This window comes from Nuphar pumila, chromosome 1, assembly GCF_984573655.1.
Source record: "Nuphar pumila chromosome 1, dmNupPumi1.hap1.1, whole genome shotgun sequence".
NCBI lineage: Eukaryota > Viridiplantae > Streptophyta > Magnoliopsida > Nymphaeales > Nymphaeaceae > Nuphar > Nuphar pumila.
In genome coordinates this window covers 5,398,264-5,416,791 of record NC_143249.1, presented here as the reverse complement: position 1 = coordinate 5,416,791, position 18,528 = coordinate 5,398,264, and the positions used below count along the sequence as shown (strand labels likewise).

Below are 18,528 nucleotides of genomic sequence, written 5' to 3'. Positions count from 1 at the left end.
GAGGCATTGGCAGCCCCTTTTGAGAACCTTTACGGTTTAAAATGATCTGAATCATCACCCCAAAGTTAAGCATCATGTTGGATTAGCAGTATCGGCAACAACAGTTGAACTTTGGTAGGGACACTGAGATGTCCCACATGCATTTTCTTGTATGCATATCGACTCACCATTACTACAGGAGGGTATAATCATAAAACTTCATAGAGAACCATGTTAACATGCAAAACAATGTGCAAAGAGAATATTCGTTGCATTATGATGAAAATTGTCAACAAAACTTAAGGAGAGGGTGTTGTGTGTGCACCCCCGAACACGCAAAGTGCGTGTTCCGAGGTCCCCACTGAACATCGTGTGATGCCTAGTGGAGTGTAGGGGGAGTCGTGCATAAGCCTGCAGGGTGTACGGCTCCCCCCTACACCCTACTGAGCGCCATGCGGCGCTCAGTGGGGACATCGGAACACGCACTGTAGCTACAATGCATGTTCCTGGGGGGAACATATAACCTGCCTGCAATCTTAAGCTCTATTTGGGAGCGGGTGTTGGAAAGGAGATGCAAGGAGTGATGGGAGTCGAGAATTGAATGAGCTTGTGAGGATGTAGTTGAAATGGAGCTATTTCCACTCTCATTACTACCATCTCCCAAATCTGCGCTTCCAAATAACATCTGGGGTAGGTGGGATTCACTAAATCTCCATCTCTCTTCTCCCATCTTGGGCTCTCAAACAAAGCCTATTGTCCTAGAAATGTTTTTAATGCAAATAACGAGATTTTTAATTTATTCTCGCATAGTTTGCAGATAGACCATTTTGAGGCATGATCCAATGTTACTGCATTCCTCTCCCAGGTTGGGCCGAACACCTTATAAGAAAAATATTCATTTTTATTTCACATGACAACTTGTCAAGATGTGCCTAGTAGAATTAATGGGACACAAATGGAGAGATCACCGCAGAAAAGATTCCAGGATTTCATACCTTGATGCCAAGGTATAACAGAGCCTGGTAGTTTGTTATGATCATGCTGTTGGCGATACCCTGTAAAATCAACATGGCAGGGAGCGTACCTAAATTCGCCATAGTTTGTGTAGGAAGTTTGGCGTTCTCCTTAGCCGATTGACGCCCACAATGAACCCAAGCCTTAGGTCGACGGTGAGCAGGACCCTTTCCGCTAAGTCTGAATGCGGAATAGAATTCGAGCAGGATAATGGCTATGAACACCCATCATCTTCGTAGCCTTTAACCCCTTATTTATAATGGGAGATTAGGCAGTTACGTGAATGTGGTCTCTCCACATTCACGTAACTCCCACCCACTATCTCCATTACTTGGCCACTTACGTGACCCACTAGTAGGTGTCAAACCGGGTCAGACTGTGGGTTGGACCCGTAACCCAAAATGTCTAACATTCTCCCACTTGACCCATTGACACCAAAAGTGTACTAAATCGAGGTATATACCGTTATCTCGATTTAATTCTTCATGTGGGTTCACATGCCACCCTTTATCACAAGGATGAATCGTATGAGTCAAGGATATGAACACCCCTTTATGAAATGTCATATTTCCTTGTACTACACTACAATTCACCTTCAGTGCTTAGGCATGTAAAGAAATTACCTTTATGAATAGGTTGGTCTCTCACCTATTCTATTGGTCCTTTAATATTGTTATTATGCTATTCTCTCTAACCCATATGAGAGATTCTTTATGCAAAATCAACAATAACACAAAACCTTAGAGAATCAAAACATAAACACAAATGTGATCACATAATGTATTGTCATACATCAGAAGGAATCAAAAAGACCCATCCCCTTTACATGTTGGGAATACAATCCTGGTGCTAGCCCTTTAGTAAGGGAATCCGCAGTCATTTCCTTCGTCCCAATTATATCAATACATACCAGATGATTCTCAGTTCTTTCTTTAACAATAAAATATTTTAACTCCATGTGTCGACACGATGTTGAGCTCTTGTTGTTATTTGAAAAGGACACGGCTGCTTCATTATCACAAAAGATCTTTAGTGGTCTCTCAATAGAGTCCACTATTCCAAGACCCATAATGAAGTTTCTTATCCAAATGGCCTGAGATAAAATCTCGTATAAAACTAATAATTTATGTCTCAATGGATTTCAGAAATTCCTCCACTGTCTTGCAGTGAGAGATAATACCTCAAATATTCTAAGTCACTCAAGATTGCAAAAAGCAACAGGCTAAGATTATTCGAATACTCTCACTTCTCATAGACATCATTTTGAGCGCTCCCACTTCTCATAGACAACCTTCAAAATAGTTGTTCTATTCTCCATATAAGTGGGGGATAAATCGCTCTATACGAGATTTATATTGAAAAGGTAAATATGAGACCCCTTATTATTCACCTTTTCTGAGACAAGCTTAGTTGAGTCATTATCGTTCCACTTTGGTGAAAACGACAATACTCATAGTTGCTCCGTCTCTTCAATTCTCAAAGAATTGACTTCAGTCGGTGAAACTAGCAGATCATGTAACCAGAGGCAATTCGGCACTGTACCTTTGGGTACGAACATGCTTCATGGGCTGGAATACACATCTACTATCACATCCTGTGTAAATTTGGAACACAATGACCTACCTTTGGGTAGAATCGATGTTTCATAAATTCACACACAATCATAATAGCGAATCTTAATACGGTCCAAAGAATCCTTAATTAACACGACTCAGATCACTTTGGTGATTACAAGAATCGATCAATCAAGATCTTTTACCGAAAATCCTATTCGTATTATGGAGCACGCCCATGCACATATTTTAATGCATGTATATTCATGACATAATACCAGTTCATACTTTAACAAAAATGCATAAACTAATTGTCATAAATTTAGTTACAATTCATGCTTAAAATCATCGTGCATAACTTAACCAACGCAAAATACATGAATTAACATGCATAAGTCATGCATTATTCAAAATAAATACTTTATAAAGCATGAAAAAATAACAAAAGCATGCTCATATGGGTAAAACCCAGGGTCCACAAGTAGGAACCGGTTTAAAAACACTCTGAACCGGTCTGAAACCGCCCCAAACCGGTCATCTAAGGGTCTGAACCGGTTCTAAACCTTATAAATCGATACTTAATTTGAACAAAAGTTCATAAAACCCTATAACTGTATACCAAAATCCCTGTATTTTTTTTATATTTATGAAAACAGGGCCTCAGCATCTCGGAATCGGTAAAAAACTGGAAAGAACCGGTCAAAAATGGCTTCGAACCGGTTCCGAAAAGGGTCGGATCAAGTTCTTGATCCAATTCTGTCTTAATAGTGTTCGGATCCTGCATTACATGGATTTGATCTAGTTTAAATAGGATCCGGGTCTGACCCGACCCATACTTAATACGGGTCGGATCCGACCCGGTCCAAAACAGACCCGGGTCGGACCCGGTCCAAAACGGACCCCAGGTACGACCCGGTCCATACCGGACCCCGGGTATGACCCGGTCCAAACCGGAAACCGGGTTCGACCCGGTCCATAACAGAACTGGGTTAGACTCGGTCCTAAATGGACCCGGGTTCGACCCGGTCCAAACTGGATCCCGGATACGACCCAGCTCTTAATGGGTCCGGATTGGACCCGATCCAAAACAGAACCGGGTTAGACCCGGTTCTAAATGGACCTCGGTCAAACCCGATCCGAGAGAAAGACCTGAATCAGACCTGGTACCATTATGGGTTTGGGTAAGATCCAAAAAATGAAAAGCAGACCCGATCCACCCAAAAGGGTTTGGATCGGATCTGTCCTCAGGTCTCCTCGCCGAACCCGATCTTTTGAAAAAATAAACAGAAACCTAATGGGCTGTTTGCATATTCAGGGAAAACCGAAAAGGGGTTCCGCTCTTTTCGGTTCCACGGTGACCCACGTCGCCGTAACGGCGACTGACGCAGGTTGTCGGCGACCTGCGTCACCCCACGGTGACGGCAATCCGGCGACAGCCCCCCCCCCCCCCTCGTCAAAAGACGTCGCCCCACGGCGACGCTTCGCAGTTTCGTCGTCCAATGGCAGAAGACCGGCACTGCCTGCCAATCCGGCGGCAGCCCCGGCGATGCCAGCAAGGCTGCCGCCGACCAATGGCTGCCCTTGCCGGCAAAACCACCCCGACGAAACCAGCCCCCTTCCAGCGACAGGTAAGGGTTAAACATTTTTTATTATTATTGTCGCCGGTTTTGCAGGTTACTCCGGCGATGGGGTGGGTAATCCCTGGTGCCAGCAAGACCGCCGCTGTCACCTGTAGTTTTCTGGCAAAAGCCCCTTGCCCGATGACTGGAATGGAAAACAGAGAGAAAAGGGGTTTTTAAACCCCTTTCGACATTTGCCGGTCACATTATCAGGCGATGGCTCCGGCGATGATCCCGGCGATGGCAAAAACCTCCCTGCAGCCCAACGGCCACAGGTATAAAAGGATTAAATTTTTTTTTATGAGGTTTGCCTGAACCTGGAAAATTGATGTCGCCCTTTTCGGCGACAGTAGCCGGTGAAGACTGTCGCCCCACGGCGACAATCTGCAGTTAATCGGTGGTTGTCGCCCCACGGCGACTCCACCGACGCCAAATCGCCGAAATGGCCTACATAGCCACACGCAGCGGAAATGCGTGGCAATGTGGGCCCATAACCCAATGTTGGCGATACCCTGTAAAATCAACATGGCAGGGAGCGTACCTGAATTCGCCATAGTTTGTGTAGGAAGTTCGGCGTTCTCCTCAACCGGTCGACGCCCACAATGAGCCCAGGCCTTAGGTCGACGGTGAGTAGGACCCTTTTCGCTAAGTCTGAATGCAGAATAAAATTCGGGCAGGATAATGGCTATGGTTTCTCCACATTCACGTAACTCCCACCCATTGTCTCCATTACTTGGCCACTTACGTGACCCACTAGTAGGTGTCAAACCGGGTCAGATTGTGGGTTGGACCCGTAACCCAAAATGTCCAACACATGCCACTAGTAGGCCTCACTCACCTTGAGCTCAGCCCACGTGGAATGTGAGCTTGGTGAGGATCTTGGTTTACTACTTAGCCCATTTACCATTGTACTTTTTAAATTTTCATTTTGACGGGTGTATGGAATCCATGGGTTTAGTTTTTTGGAATTTGGGATCAAGTAAGGCTCAAATTGTGTCTATAGAAGCACACTTGGCGCCACTCTGAGGATCAGCTTGAAAATTCGAAAATTGCTCACTTATTCTTTCTTCTCTTCTTCTCTCCTCTACCGCATATAGACCCAAGTTGCAGACCTTAGAATTAGGTGATTTCCTCGTCAATAACTGTGTTGATCATCTAATCCATACCTTGATCTAGACCATCTGACGACCAATTAGCCAGTGGCATTGGCCGATCAGGCCTCTCACTTGTCCTCGCACTCGGCTTCTCTATTTGATGAGTTCATCTCCAAATTCTGACAATCTACAGCACAATTCCTGCGTGAACAGACGATCCACGCCTTGTAGCAGCTGAGGAGCATCGGATTTCAGCTTGGAGCAGCCGATCAAAGCAAATTCCGGGGGCCTGTCTACAGGCGAGGGCTCGCACTCTCATGAGGTGGGTTCTTGTTCTTGATCTCTTGCGAATTTCTCATAATTCACATAGGTTTGTGTGTAGATCCCAGATCTAATACTTGATCTCTTATTCTTGTTGTTGTTTGATTTGATCTGAGTGAAATTCACGGTGGGAGCACTTCGATCTAGCCGGAATTCTCTTCAGTTTCATAGATCCAGCCGTAGGCAGCTCTATCAGACTTTATGACCAACTCTGACCACATCATGTTATGCAGAATACATTTCTGAGATCTCTTCATCGGTGCCCTTGGATTGGTCATCGGCCATACTTCAATTTTGGCTGAATTTCCATGCACAGACAACACCTCCTTGGGTGTTTTGGACCGATTGCTGGAGATTCTGTCGGTGCCTCCTTCATTTTTGCTGACACACCTGGGGTTGCACATCCTTTTGGAGCGATCTTCTTCGAAGGATTCTCCTCCAGTGAGGCTGGCGCCGACGTCCTCCTCAACGTGCGCACAACAGACTCTTGCCGCACCTGGTTTAGGATTCGGATCTGGATCCAGCTCTATCCATCGGCTAGCCATTTCCCATTGGAACGATCTGATCGATCCACAAGAAAAGAGATTGATTAGGAATGTAACTAATCCTAATCTCCAGCCCAACTAAAGAACTAATAAGACTCTACATAAAGAAGTCTTAACTAAGAAAGATACCAAAATAGGGTGTCGACTCATCTAATGTAGTGTAAAGTATAAATTGGGAGTCTCAAGTAGGGGTGGCAATCGGGTCGAGTTGGCGGGTCAGCATACCTCAACACGAACTCGACCCGTTTATTAAACGGGTCGGTGTGGCAAACACGAACCCGACCCATTTATTAAACGGGTAACCCGACACAACACGGTTAACCCGTTTAATAAACAGGTCGGATCGGGTAAACGGGTTGGCGGGTTAGCGGGCGGGTTGGCAGGTCGGGTTCAGGGTTTTACATTGAAAAGTTTACGGGTTAGTGGGCGGGTTGGCTGGTCGGGTTCTGGTAAACGGGTTGGCCGGTTGGCATACCCCCACACGAACCCGACCCGTTTAATAAATGGGTTAGGCACGTCAACCTGTTTAAGCCAAACCCGAAACTGCCTAAGAAGCGGGTTGGCGGGTTGGGTCAGAAATTGCCACCCCTAGTCTTAAGGCCATGTAACATTAAGAACAAAAAAATAATAATTGGCCTTTCTTTCCCTGGACATAGGTATATCATAGCCCAACCACATACATCGTGTCCCTCTCTTCTTTTCCTCTCTTAGCATTTCAAATTTATTTAAGTCGTGTCACTGTACACTGCTATGAACACACTCAACAACCCAGTGCACACGGCACCCAACCACCGCAGCTTAGCCGCAACACACAGAAGCACCGCAACCACTGCCACAGAAGCTGCTGCAGCAACCACAATAGCCACAGCAGCCGCTGCAGCAGCCACCACAGCTGCATCAACCGCAATAGCCACATATGGGCAGCTCAAGAGAAGTTGAGGCCCTAGGCAAAGCCTGCAAATAAGCCCATAAAATATTTACTAATTGAGTTACAAAGAGAGGTCTCACCTTAATGGGTAAGACATTGGTCTTCTTTGGTAATGGCCTGGTTCAATTCCCACCGTCTTCCTCCTTTTCAAAAAGTTTTAGACACAAATTTCAAAAACTTTTAAAACCTTTTTGAAGCTTATGATGCATGGGTTGGATCCAATCCAAATTTTGAGTGCATGCAGTAATTTAATGGACATACGCTAAACAAGATTCGAACTTTGGGAGCCAGGTTGGACTTGTCCCAGCCAAACCCAACACTACCAACCAAGTTTGTCGTGAAGTTAACCAAACGGATTTGGGTCAATCGGATATCAGATCCCAACACATACCATTTTGGATCCCGGCTTTTGTTTGTTTTTCAAGTGTGATGAAGCTACGACCTTTTGCTCTTGTAGAAGAGTGTGACGTGTCTTTGTTTAAGCATTTTCTTTTGTCAGGCTTGAGAATGACTTTTCTAGAACTCGGTAGTGGCAGACAAACAGGACCTTGGCGTGGAAGTCATTTAGCTCATTGGACCAAGATAGCCTCCCTATGCGTTTGGTCAACCCGGGAAAGACTGGAGTCTTCATGGACCTAGAGTTATTTATATGAACGCTCAAACCCTTAAGATCCAATTAAGTATATGGAACCGGGTATGGTTTATGAAATTTCATACCAGACCCAGGTCTGACCCTAGATTATCTGCAATTTTTTAATGTAAAAAAACTAAAAAGATATTATTTTCGGGATATAAACCTATAAGACCTGGGTGTGGTTTTTCCTATAGTAGGTCTGGTCAGACTCAGATCTAGACCTGATACCAACACCTCAGAGTCATATCCTGGTCTGGACCCACCTTTAGAGTACTGGAGCATTGAGGGTTGGCCACCGACACCCACCTGGGCAATTCGAACCACTTGCTGGTGAAGCTTCTACCCTCCTGCATGCCATCGATACCACCAAAGTGCTCTCTCTCTCTCTCTCTCTCTCTCTCTCTCTCTCTCTCTCTCTCTCTCTGTGTGTGTGTGTGTGTGTGTGTGTATGTGTGTGTGTATGTGTGTGTGTGTTGCTTTAATTTCAAATATTTGAATAATATCACTTTAACCTTTTATCGTAATTCAGAAATGAGATTAAATTGATTGTCGTCCTGCTAATTTATTTTAGGTTTAATACAAAAATATACTCTTTGGTCCTGTATATCAAAGTTTGGGAGTTTGGTGAATTAGATGGATGTGGATTTGATATCTCCCTCTCTCAATTTTAGATTTTTGTGGCTTTAGCCTTAATGTATTGATCTTTAACTGGTGGTCACTACTCATCCTATACTGTAACAATTTGGTTCAATTTGTAAAAAAATGTGATATATAAACTATAGAGAAGATTAAAAAATGTGATCTAATGAATCCTTATTTGATGTCTGTTACAAGTTGAATGTCAAAAGTATCTAGGACATAAACAAGTGTATTTCTGAGAATTTTCAAAATACAGTTGCCGTTTTGCATTACGCTGTGAATTTGGTAGCTAGTTTGAAAATTAACCCTAACAACAGTAACCCTAATACTGAATACATAATGTACTTTTTCTATTTGATTACAAACTCCTAATACCATTTCTATTTGAATACGAATTCCTAATACAATTTCTATTTGAACTCTCTCTCTCTCTCTCTCTCTCTCTCAGCACTACCGTCATAATTAAGAGCAACCACCTGGCTTGGCGCGCATATCCCACCTCTCTCAAAAAAAGAAAGTTTGCTCAATTGAGGGTGGCCAGCACATTGCCCACTAGCTATCTCTCTCTATAAGTAGCCCTTCTTTGTTCACACTGTTACCCACCGCAACCACTCACAATTGAAGTGAAAGCATAGAAGACAAGGCTGTATTTCAATTCATTCATCTCAACATGAGGGCCTCTACTCTTGCCATCTTTCTCCTCGTGCTGTTGTGCTTGTGTTCTTCTCTGCAAGAAGCAATGGCTGGTGGTGCGTTCTCTTTGCTACACATGCATTCCTTTCTCTTTAATTAGTTATTAGAGGCATATGTTTGTATATTGATGCTTGTTTTTGGTTAATTCTATGCTCTTTTTATTTTGGGTAGACACATTCTGTGACTCGAAATGCATGGTGAGGTGCTCTAAGGCTGGGGTGAAGGATCGTTGCTTGAAGTACTGTGGGATATGCTGCGCGGAGTGCAGGTGTGTTCCTTCTGGCACGTACGGCCACATGGACGAATGCCCTTGCTACAGAGACAAAAAGACTCCCACAGGCAAACCCAAGTGCCCTTGAACTACTACGATCATCCCCATGATTTCTCTACTTGAGAGAGAGAGATGTAATGACAAGCTTGATCTCTTGGTCTCTTAGATTATATATATTATATGAATAACGATGATGGCTATAGACCAACGTGGGCTCCGCTTGTCTGGTAGCTGCTAGTGCACGTCTCCTTGTGTTGGGACGTTTGCAGGTTCAAAACCCAATGGTATAGTTGTATAACAGATATGGTCTAGATAGGGTCTGCCTAACCGCAGCTTGCCTTTACAAAAAAAAAAAGATGATGACTATAGACTCGATGTTGTGGGCGAATTCAAAAGGACTGTGTTTTAGCTTGTGCTTCGTAGTTTTTCATGCACTTGTGCTTAGTGGCTAGCGGGTGTCTACTTTTGTAAAGCTTGGAAAGTGTGAATAGAGAGAATGCGAAGATTTTCTCCAACGCTAGTCTCTCTCTCTCTCTCTCTCTCTCTCTCTCTCTCTATATATATATATATATATATATATATATATATATATATATATATATATATATATATATATATATATATATATATATATATATATATATATATGCGCCAGATGGAAAGTACAATATGGCTTTCCTCCTTCACAATCTGTACCAAAATAAAATAAAATACTGGTTGTAGGAGTTTGTAATCAAATAGAAATGGTATTAGGAGTTTGTAATCCACCCGAACCGGACCCGTTTATTAAACGGGTCGGCTGTGGCAAACATGAACCCGGCCCGTTTAATAAACGGGTAACCCGACACGACCCGCCAACCCATTTAATAAATGGGTTGGGTCGGGTAAACAGGTTCTCAGGTTCGCGGGTCAGGTTCGCGGGTCGGGTTGGTGGGTTGACGGGTCGGGTTGGCGGGTTGACCCACCCGCCTAACCCATTTATTAAACGGGTCAGGCAGGTTGGCATACCCCTAAAACGAACCCAACCCGTTTAATAAACGGGTTAGGCGGGTCGACCCGTTTATTAAACGGGTTCATTTTTTCCAAACCCGAACCCGCCTAAGAGGCGGGTTGGCGGGTCGGGTCGGGTCAGGTCAGGTTTTGCCACCCCTAATCGCACATGTAATGGACGCTCAACATTTTGCCCACAAAAAATGCTGGAAAAAAACATCAAAATCAAGTGCTTTGGGGCTTTAGCAGCTCTGGACCGCTTTGAAACTCCTTTTGTTTAGTGCCGAGCACATCCTTAGGGGCTTTAGCAGCAGTTTAGAAAGCCAAAAATGTGCAAAAAAGCTAAAATAACATTTTTTCACCCTTTTCTGTGCTGGCCGTCCATCACGCACATGATGGACAGCCAGTTAGTTGTGCACCTAAGGATTGCACAGCTATGAATTTTTCTCTCTGTATATATAGAGAGAAAGTGATAGTTGTCTAACACTTTTTGGGCCTACCACAGTCTATCAGGTTTTGAAAAGATTTTTTGTTCTATAATCTGACTATACAAATGTGATCTACATGCTTGATTTCATAGGAATCGACTCTTGGATGGTTCATTTCTGACACACAGTTAGGTTTTTATAAGATTTAAAAATCAACGTTCTACAATTTTCAAAATATTTAATGCTTAAAAAAATCTTCTTTTTCATCAAAAAAACATGATTCAAGTATCATTCTCTAGCAAATCGACTATGCCGAACACATCTCTGTGTGGTCAGATTTTGCAAAAAACAACCCAAATACCCTTATTCACTGATGGTAGGCTTAAAAAGTGTTAGGCAGCTACCACTTTTTCTATATATATATATATATATATATATATATATATATATATATATATATATATATATATATATATATATTTATTGTGTGTGCGGAGCAAAAGTGTAAATGTCGATAATATGAATAAAGAATATTATATGTTTATATAAACTTTACTTTTTTTACTAATATTATTATAAATAGAAAGAATTAATAATTCTTTTATAAAATATATGATTACATTGATTACAACTAAAATAAGTAACTAAATTTTTTAATAACACATATATCTCCACTTTTCATTAAAAAAATTCTTATTTAAGAAAACTTGCAAAAAATGCATGGAAACATGTTTCCCGCATAAAGTAAGTAGGTTTCTCATGTGATGTGAAACGGGTTTCTCATTCGATGGTAAATGGGTTTCCATTGCTTTTTGAGAAGTTTTCCTCAAGTTTTGAAAATGCCTATAGTTTCCTGTTTCGGAAATGGTTTCCCAAGAAACTAGTTTCCTATATGTAAGTAGAGTTTCTGGTAACCCTAGTTTTACCAACAGTCTGCCAATATGAAGCTAGTGATGCGCAGTTTTTCCTTGGCGTAACCAAAAATGTAAAGTACATAAATAAAAAGTAATAATAATTGTTTTAGATCCAAATATAAATTGAAAAAAAAAACCATTCATACGTAGAGGGTTACGTTGGTAATACTCGTGTGATATATCTATGCATTAACATCATTATTGCCCGTGTCCCAGGTTCGACTCCCACCGGATGTGTGGATGCAAGGGCGTAGCTAAGGGGGGCAGGACTGGGCTGTAGCCCAGTCCTGCCTCCCGAAACAGTTAATTTTCTTTTTTTTTTTTAAAGCCCAGCCCTGATTCCATATGGAATAGATTCTTATCCATTTTTGTAGCCCAGTCCAGTCCTAGCCCAGCCCTGACTGCAGCAAATAGTTTGATTTGTCCATATGAAATAGATTTTTATTAATAATTGTAGCCATTTTTATTTTATCTCAAAAAAAAAATTTCGGGGGCGCTGCCCCGAACCCCCGACTATCGCACAAATAGTTTTTTTTTCCTACACCCCTGTTTGCACCCCCCCCCCCCCCCCACATGAATCCTAGCTACGCCCCTGTGTGGATGCCTTTAGCTAGTGGGCTCTGTAAGAGCTTGGGTGTGGGGCATTAAGTGACTTGATTTTCAGAAAGAGTTCTTCGTCATCCAAAATAAAAAGATTAAAAAAAAAAACATCGTTATTGGCTTCGGAGGCAAGGCCAGCTTCACCCTTATCAATTAGGGGTGCAAGCAGGTGGGACAAGGACAGATCATGGTAGATCTGAATAGCAATAAGTTTGAATCTAAGTCCAGATCTAAACTGAATCCAATATTGTAGCAGAGTGGAACCCTTATATAAAATTTTAAAGCAAGGATTTTACATGAAAAAGTGAAAATGAATCAGATTTGATCTGGATTTGAATGTAAATCTAATAAAAACTATTGATCTGAATTTGAATCCAAATCCCAAAAATGTATGATCATGTAAATCCGGATCGAATGTACATCAGAACTTTCTATGATCCATGCCTTAGAATATGTCTACATTATACTATGTATGAGAAAAGTTGAGCGTCACGCCTTTTTTTGTTATTTCTAAAATAATTCGTATGAGAGGTCCGATCAAATCTGATCCACATGGTAAGTTGCACCCATTTTATGGAGGGACCGGATGTGCAATGTGACTTATTGCTTGTTTGTTAAAGATCAAATCATGGTAATTGTTGCCAAAAAATTACTGAATTGTGCAATTTTAGAAATGCCTCACAATTTGCCAAAATTCTACCATGTCCAAAATTTTGATTCTTAATTTTTATGATATTTTTACTCTTCACACAAGTTAACCTGTTTATGTTAATTTTTATGATATGTTTACGTTGTCCGAAGCTTGTGACATCTTAATAACAAGAATATTCATGTAAATATTTTGCAGACCTGATGAAATCCGCATAAACGAATTTGCAAACCTGGCTAAGTTGAATACCAATAGAGGAGATTCACATATCATATGTGTGCATCTTCTGTGGTTCGTAAGCCTCATGTGAACCTTCTATAATTGAAAAGTTCTACCTCAGAAGGTTTGCTCTATACATTTGTGGCAATCCTGACATTCGCACAGACGTCATGTGAATCTTCTTTAATTAAAAACTCGCTTGTTGTGAATGTCTCTAGACATCGTATAAAGTCTGTGTGTACGTCCGCAAATATGTGTCTTAACTTTCGCAAACATGTGTTGCAAACTTCTTTTATCTTTACATATTTTCTAATTCATATATAAAGTCATTGTTTTTTTTGTTTCTTGTTAGAACCCTAACCTTTTTCCATTAAAACCTTAACATTTTCCATCTCTCCTTACAATGATTCTATGTGGTCTACATGGTTTGATTAATATGAAACTTGTTTTGAATAATGTGATTATGACAAGTAATTATGTTTTTAAAGGAGTTCAAAAATCAACGGCCCACAATGTACCAAAAATTCATAACACAAAAAAGATCACATTTTTACATTAGAAAAGCATTATTCAAATCTTGATCCTTAGCGAACAAACCATGATGACCACATCTATATAGTTAGATTAAGTTGATACAACTTACACCTATGATTTTTAGCTCATTAGTTTCTTACCTTCATTAGTAGCAAATATTTTTTCATATATATATATATATATATATATATATATATATATATATATATATATATATATATATATATATATATTGTTGGCTTTATAATAATTGTATTTGGTTGTTATTGTGGATGGTTTATATTTATTTTTTGTCTTTTATTTAATATTTGGTTGTTTTGATTTTGGGTAATGAGGTTAAGGTTGAATGTACACAAACATTCAATTGGGGTAATAAGGTTAAAGTTGAAGTGACTGGTTTTCAATGTGAGAAACAATAGTGGTTAGTGTAGGCAATTGTGTTATTTGAATGTATGAAAGCTATATGAATAGACTTTTCTTACATGTTATTTTCATTTGATACATGATATGTTGTGTGGTCAATGTGGACAGTTAATGATATACTTTACTGTCTCATTGATTATATTAATTGGAGATCAATAATGGTGTCCAAAAATATTAGCGGTAAGAAATTTATAACTTTGATGTCTCGTAAAAACTAATATGTTGAAGAATATCTAAGCTTCCAAAATAGATATCCTACAGACATAGGAAGCCAACAACAAAGATTGATACTCGTTTTGGATAACAATGATGCAGACTCTATATTATATAGTATTGATGTTTATTTAATTGTTTTGATCATACAACATGACAAAGTTAAACAAAAACTAGTCGAAAGTGACCTACAAGAAGCAATGAATTTATCTCATGCAATATATGTAGAGAAAAATTATGAGGTGAGCATCCAACTCTCCCAAACAATTGGCAATATTGATGTCTAAAGGGCACATGCACTTGCCCCAATTAATTAGGGATATAGATATTGTATGTACATGCAATAAACAACTTGCAGCAATAATTAATGGTGTACATGATCAAAGGATGTGTGCAGAGAATGTACAACTGCGTTAGCAAACCAATTCCATTGATATTTAATGCAATAATACAGATAACATCCAATATATGCAATTCTAATCATCAAAATGCTAATTTTATATTTTTAATTAAAAGAATAATTAAAATAGATAATATTAGTGTTCTAACATGCCACATATTGTATTTAATTTTTAAGTAGTGAGGTATAAATTGTCATGACAAATAAAATTTCTTAAGAATCACAATTTTTAGTATAGTTATATATAATTCTAATCACCAAAATGATGATTTTATATTTTAAATTAAAAAATCATTAAAATATATAATGTTACCATTCTAACACATCACATATTGTATTTATTTTTCAAATATACAAATTGTCATAACAAATAAAAATTTTTAAGAATCATAATTTCTAGTCCAGTTATATACAATTCTAACTACCAAAATGATGATTTTATATATTTTAATTAAAAATGATTAAATAAAATAATGATAGTATTCTAACATGCCACATATTGTATTATTTTTCAGATAGTTTGCTACAAATTGTCATGGCAAATAAAAAATTGTAAGAATCATAATTTTTAGTCCAGTTATATATAATTCTAATCACCAAAATGATGATTTTATATTTTTTAATTAAATTAATGATTAAAGATGATAATGATAGTATTCTAACATGCCACATATTGTATTATTTTTTAAATAGTGAGCTATAAATTGTTGTGAAAAATAAAATTTCTTAATAATCATAATTTGTTAGTCTATTTATATACAATTCTAATAACCAAAATGATGATTTTATATTTTTTTAGTTAAAAGAATGATTAAAGAAGATAATGTTAGTATTCTAACATGTCACGTATTGTATTTATTTTTTAGATAGTAAGCTAAAACTTATTACGGTAAATAAAAAATTTTAAGAATCACAATTTTTATCCCAATTATATACAATTCTAATCACCAAAATGATGATTCTAGATTTTTTAATTAAAATAATGTTAGTATTCTAACATGCCACATATTTTATATTATTTTTTAAATAGTGAGATGCAAATTGTCATGGCAAATAAAATTTCTTAAAAAACATAATTTTTAGTCTATTTATATGCAATTCTAATAACCAAAATGAAGATTTTATATTTTTTAATTAAAAAATTTATCAAAGAATATAGTGTTAGTATTCTAACACAATAAATATCACTTTAATTATATAATCAAATCAAAATTCGCAACCAAAATAACTCAACCTTTTGGTAATATATTACGGCCTTTTAATGACAATATGAAATCATTGTCAGACTAAGTTGAATTGGTGTTACACTACAAGAAAAATGCTACTTAGCGACGGAAATTTGCGACGTATTTTTTTCGTCGTCAATTTGCGACGAATTAGCGAACGAAAACTATTTGTCGCTAACGTTTGAAATATTTGCAAAATTAGCGACGGAAATATCTTTGTCGCTAAAGTCGTCGCTAATTAGCGAGGGATCAGCGACAACATTTTTTTGTCACCAAAACAATATAAAAAATGCTAATTAGCGACGGAATTAGCGAGAGAATTTTTTCGTCCCTAATCCGTCACTAATTAGCGACGGATTAGGGACGGAAAAATACCCTTGCTAATTTCGTCGCTAATTTTCGTCCCACCTGAGGCGCGAAATTTTCCCTCCCTTCGTTCAAAATTTTTCCTCCCTTTGTTCTTTTCTCCCGTTCGATTTAAATCATCCCCAATTGAGGCGCTTCTCAGGATGCCAGAAGCCCCGCTGACGACGCGCACAAAGAGTCGATCCCCACCTATGGAGAAGTCGCAGATGGAGCCGTCGTGGCTTCGTCAGAGCCGAGACGTCAAGGGGGCGACAAAGAGGAGACTGTTGTTGGGGAGCCACTGGAGCCTGCCGGAGTCGAAGAGAGTGGCGACGAAGAGGAGGCTGCTGTTGGGGAGCCACTGGAGCCTGCCGGAGTCACCGACGGACCAGCTGGGGGTCTCGTAGTAAAAATCCGATTGCTTTTCAGTGTGGCCGTCCCACACCCCTATGTTGTACTCGTTGCTCCTCCCCCTGCAACTCGCGAAGATCCGCGCGGAGTCGCAGCTGAAGCTGAGCGTCCCCGCCGTGAAGCTCTTCGGCTGGTTCTCGTGGCAGACCTGGAACTTGAAGAGGAGCTCCCCCCAGAATGCCCCCCCACCGTGAAGCTCTTTGACTGGTTCTCATGGCAGACCTGGAACTTGAAGAGGAGCTCCTCCCAGATCCACGCGGAGTCGCAGCCTACCGGAACGCGCCGGTTCTGTGCAAAAAAAATTGCTCCTTGCCGGAGAACGCGCCGGCAGCGAGCAAAATTTTTTTTATATAAATTTAACGACGGATTAGCGACGGATATTATCCATCGCTAATTTAAAATAGCGAAGGACTCGTGATGGATCATATCTGTAGCAAATTAGCGACGAAATTAGCGGCGGATAAGTTCTGGCACTACTTAGCGTCGAAAAAATCGCGATGAAAGTTTTTCGTCGCTAATCCGACACTAATCCGTCGCTAAACAGTTTAGCGACATATTAGCGATGAATTTAGGTTGTCACTAATCCACAGGTTTCTTGTAGTGTTATACTGATCAGGACTTATTCAATTAAAAATAACTTTACACTCACATATCATAATTTAATCATTAAATATAATATTAACATTGATTACAAACATGTTTCACCATTGCATACATATCAGTAGATATAGACTGCGACCTTTTCATGAGAGCATGCATTACCTCAGCTCTATGGGATGATCTCCCTCCTCTTCCTTTTCCGCCCTTTTCTCGTTTCCATCATCTACCTCAGTTTCCTCTATTTGCTAAGGCCCTCCTCTACCCTCTCACTAGCCACAACCTCACTCTCCACTTTAGCGTTCACCTCTTTCTTTTATTGAGGTTCTTTCTTTGTCCTCTCACCACCAACTTTGCTCTCCACCTCAACATTGGCCATTTTATTTGCTTGAGATAGATATTCTCTCTTCTCCACACTCTCCTCCGCCTCAGCTTTGACATCTTTTCCTTGTTGAGGTTTATCATCTATCCTCTCCACTCTCATAGTGTTCACCGTCTCTTTGTTGCCACTGCAGTTGGCTATGTCTCCTGTTTCTTTCAACCGAACGCGCAGGTTAGCAACTATCGAAGAATCCAAAATCAATAGCTCCTTATACTTTTTAACCACTGACTGCTCACTAATATTTCCTTGATGAGAGACACGATTGTGGACACCAACGCATCAACCTTTTTTGCAACAAGAATTTTTTTTACTGAAATCTCTTTTTTCAGTAAATATGTTGATTGACAGTCTTGTTACATGAACATGTTTATGTTTATGTTTATGTTCATATTCATGACAATGTCTCATGTTTTTCAGGTTGGCTTCGATGAGCTTAGAGGAACCGACAACTTCAGCATAGAAGAGTTGGAAGAGAGGCTGGCAAAATCACAAGTCATTTTATTTGAAGGTGAATCCTTGGTAAGCCATGCTAGTTCCAAGGCTGCGAGCAAACAAAGCATTCCGCAAGCTGACAAACCGGATTCTTTGAATTTGGATTAATCATTTCAGATTTTCTTTTTCTTTGTACACCATCTGCTCTTTTGTGAATATTTTGGGTTTTTGGTATTTTTCATCTGTTCTTCCCTGATCCTTTGACATGAGATCATTGAGCTGTGAACTTAGCTCTATATATTATCGGTATAAAATCCTTTTTTGTTGGGCTCTGAAGTAAATTATGATGTTGGCTCGATAATACATATTACTTTCTGTAAAGATTCTTTTGTTGGGTGAGGAAAACTTTAGCAGCCTCTAAGTATCAATTGGTGCTGCAGAAGTATGTTTTCTTTCTTTTTCATCATAAGCACAC

The 18,528-nt window shown here is 39.7% G+C and overlaps 1 protein-coding gene across 1 annotated transcript; it reads left to right on the top strand.

The window, feature by feature from the left end:
* Nucleotides 1-8,929: 8,929 nt before the first annotated feature.
* Nucleotides 8,930-9,784, top strand: LOC149847775 (peamaclein-like). The gene is made up of 2 exons (XM_090009456.1): nucleotides 8,930-9,075; nucleotides 9,191-9,784. Exons 1-2 carry the CDS (start codon nucleotides 8,997-8,999, stop codon nucleotides 9,376-9,378), a joined length of 267 nt encoding a protein of 88 aa, XP_089865582.1. The 5' UTR covers nucleotides 8,930-8,996; the 3' UTR covers nucleotides 9,379-9,784.
* The last annotated feature ends 8,744 nt before the right edge of the window (nucleotides 9,785-18,528 follow it).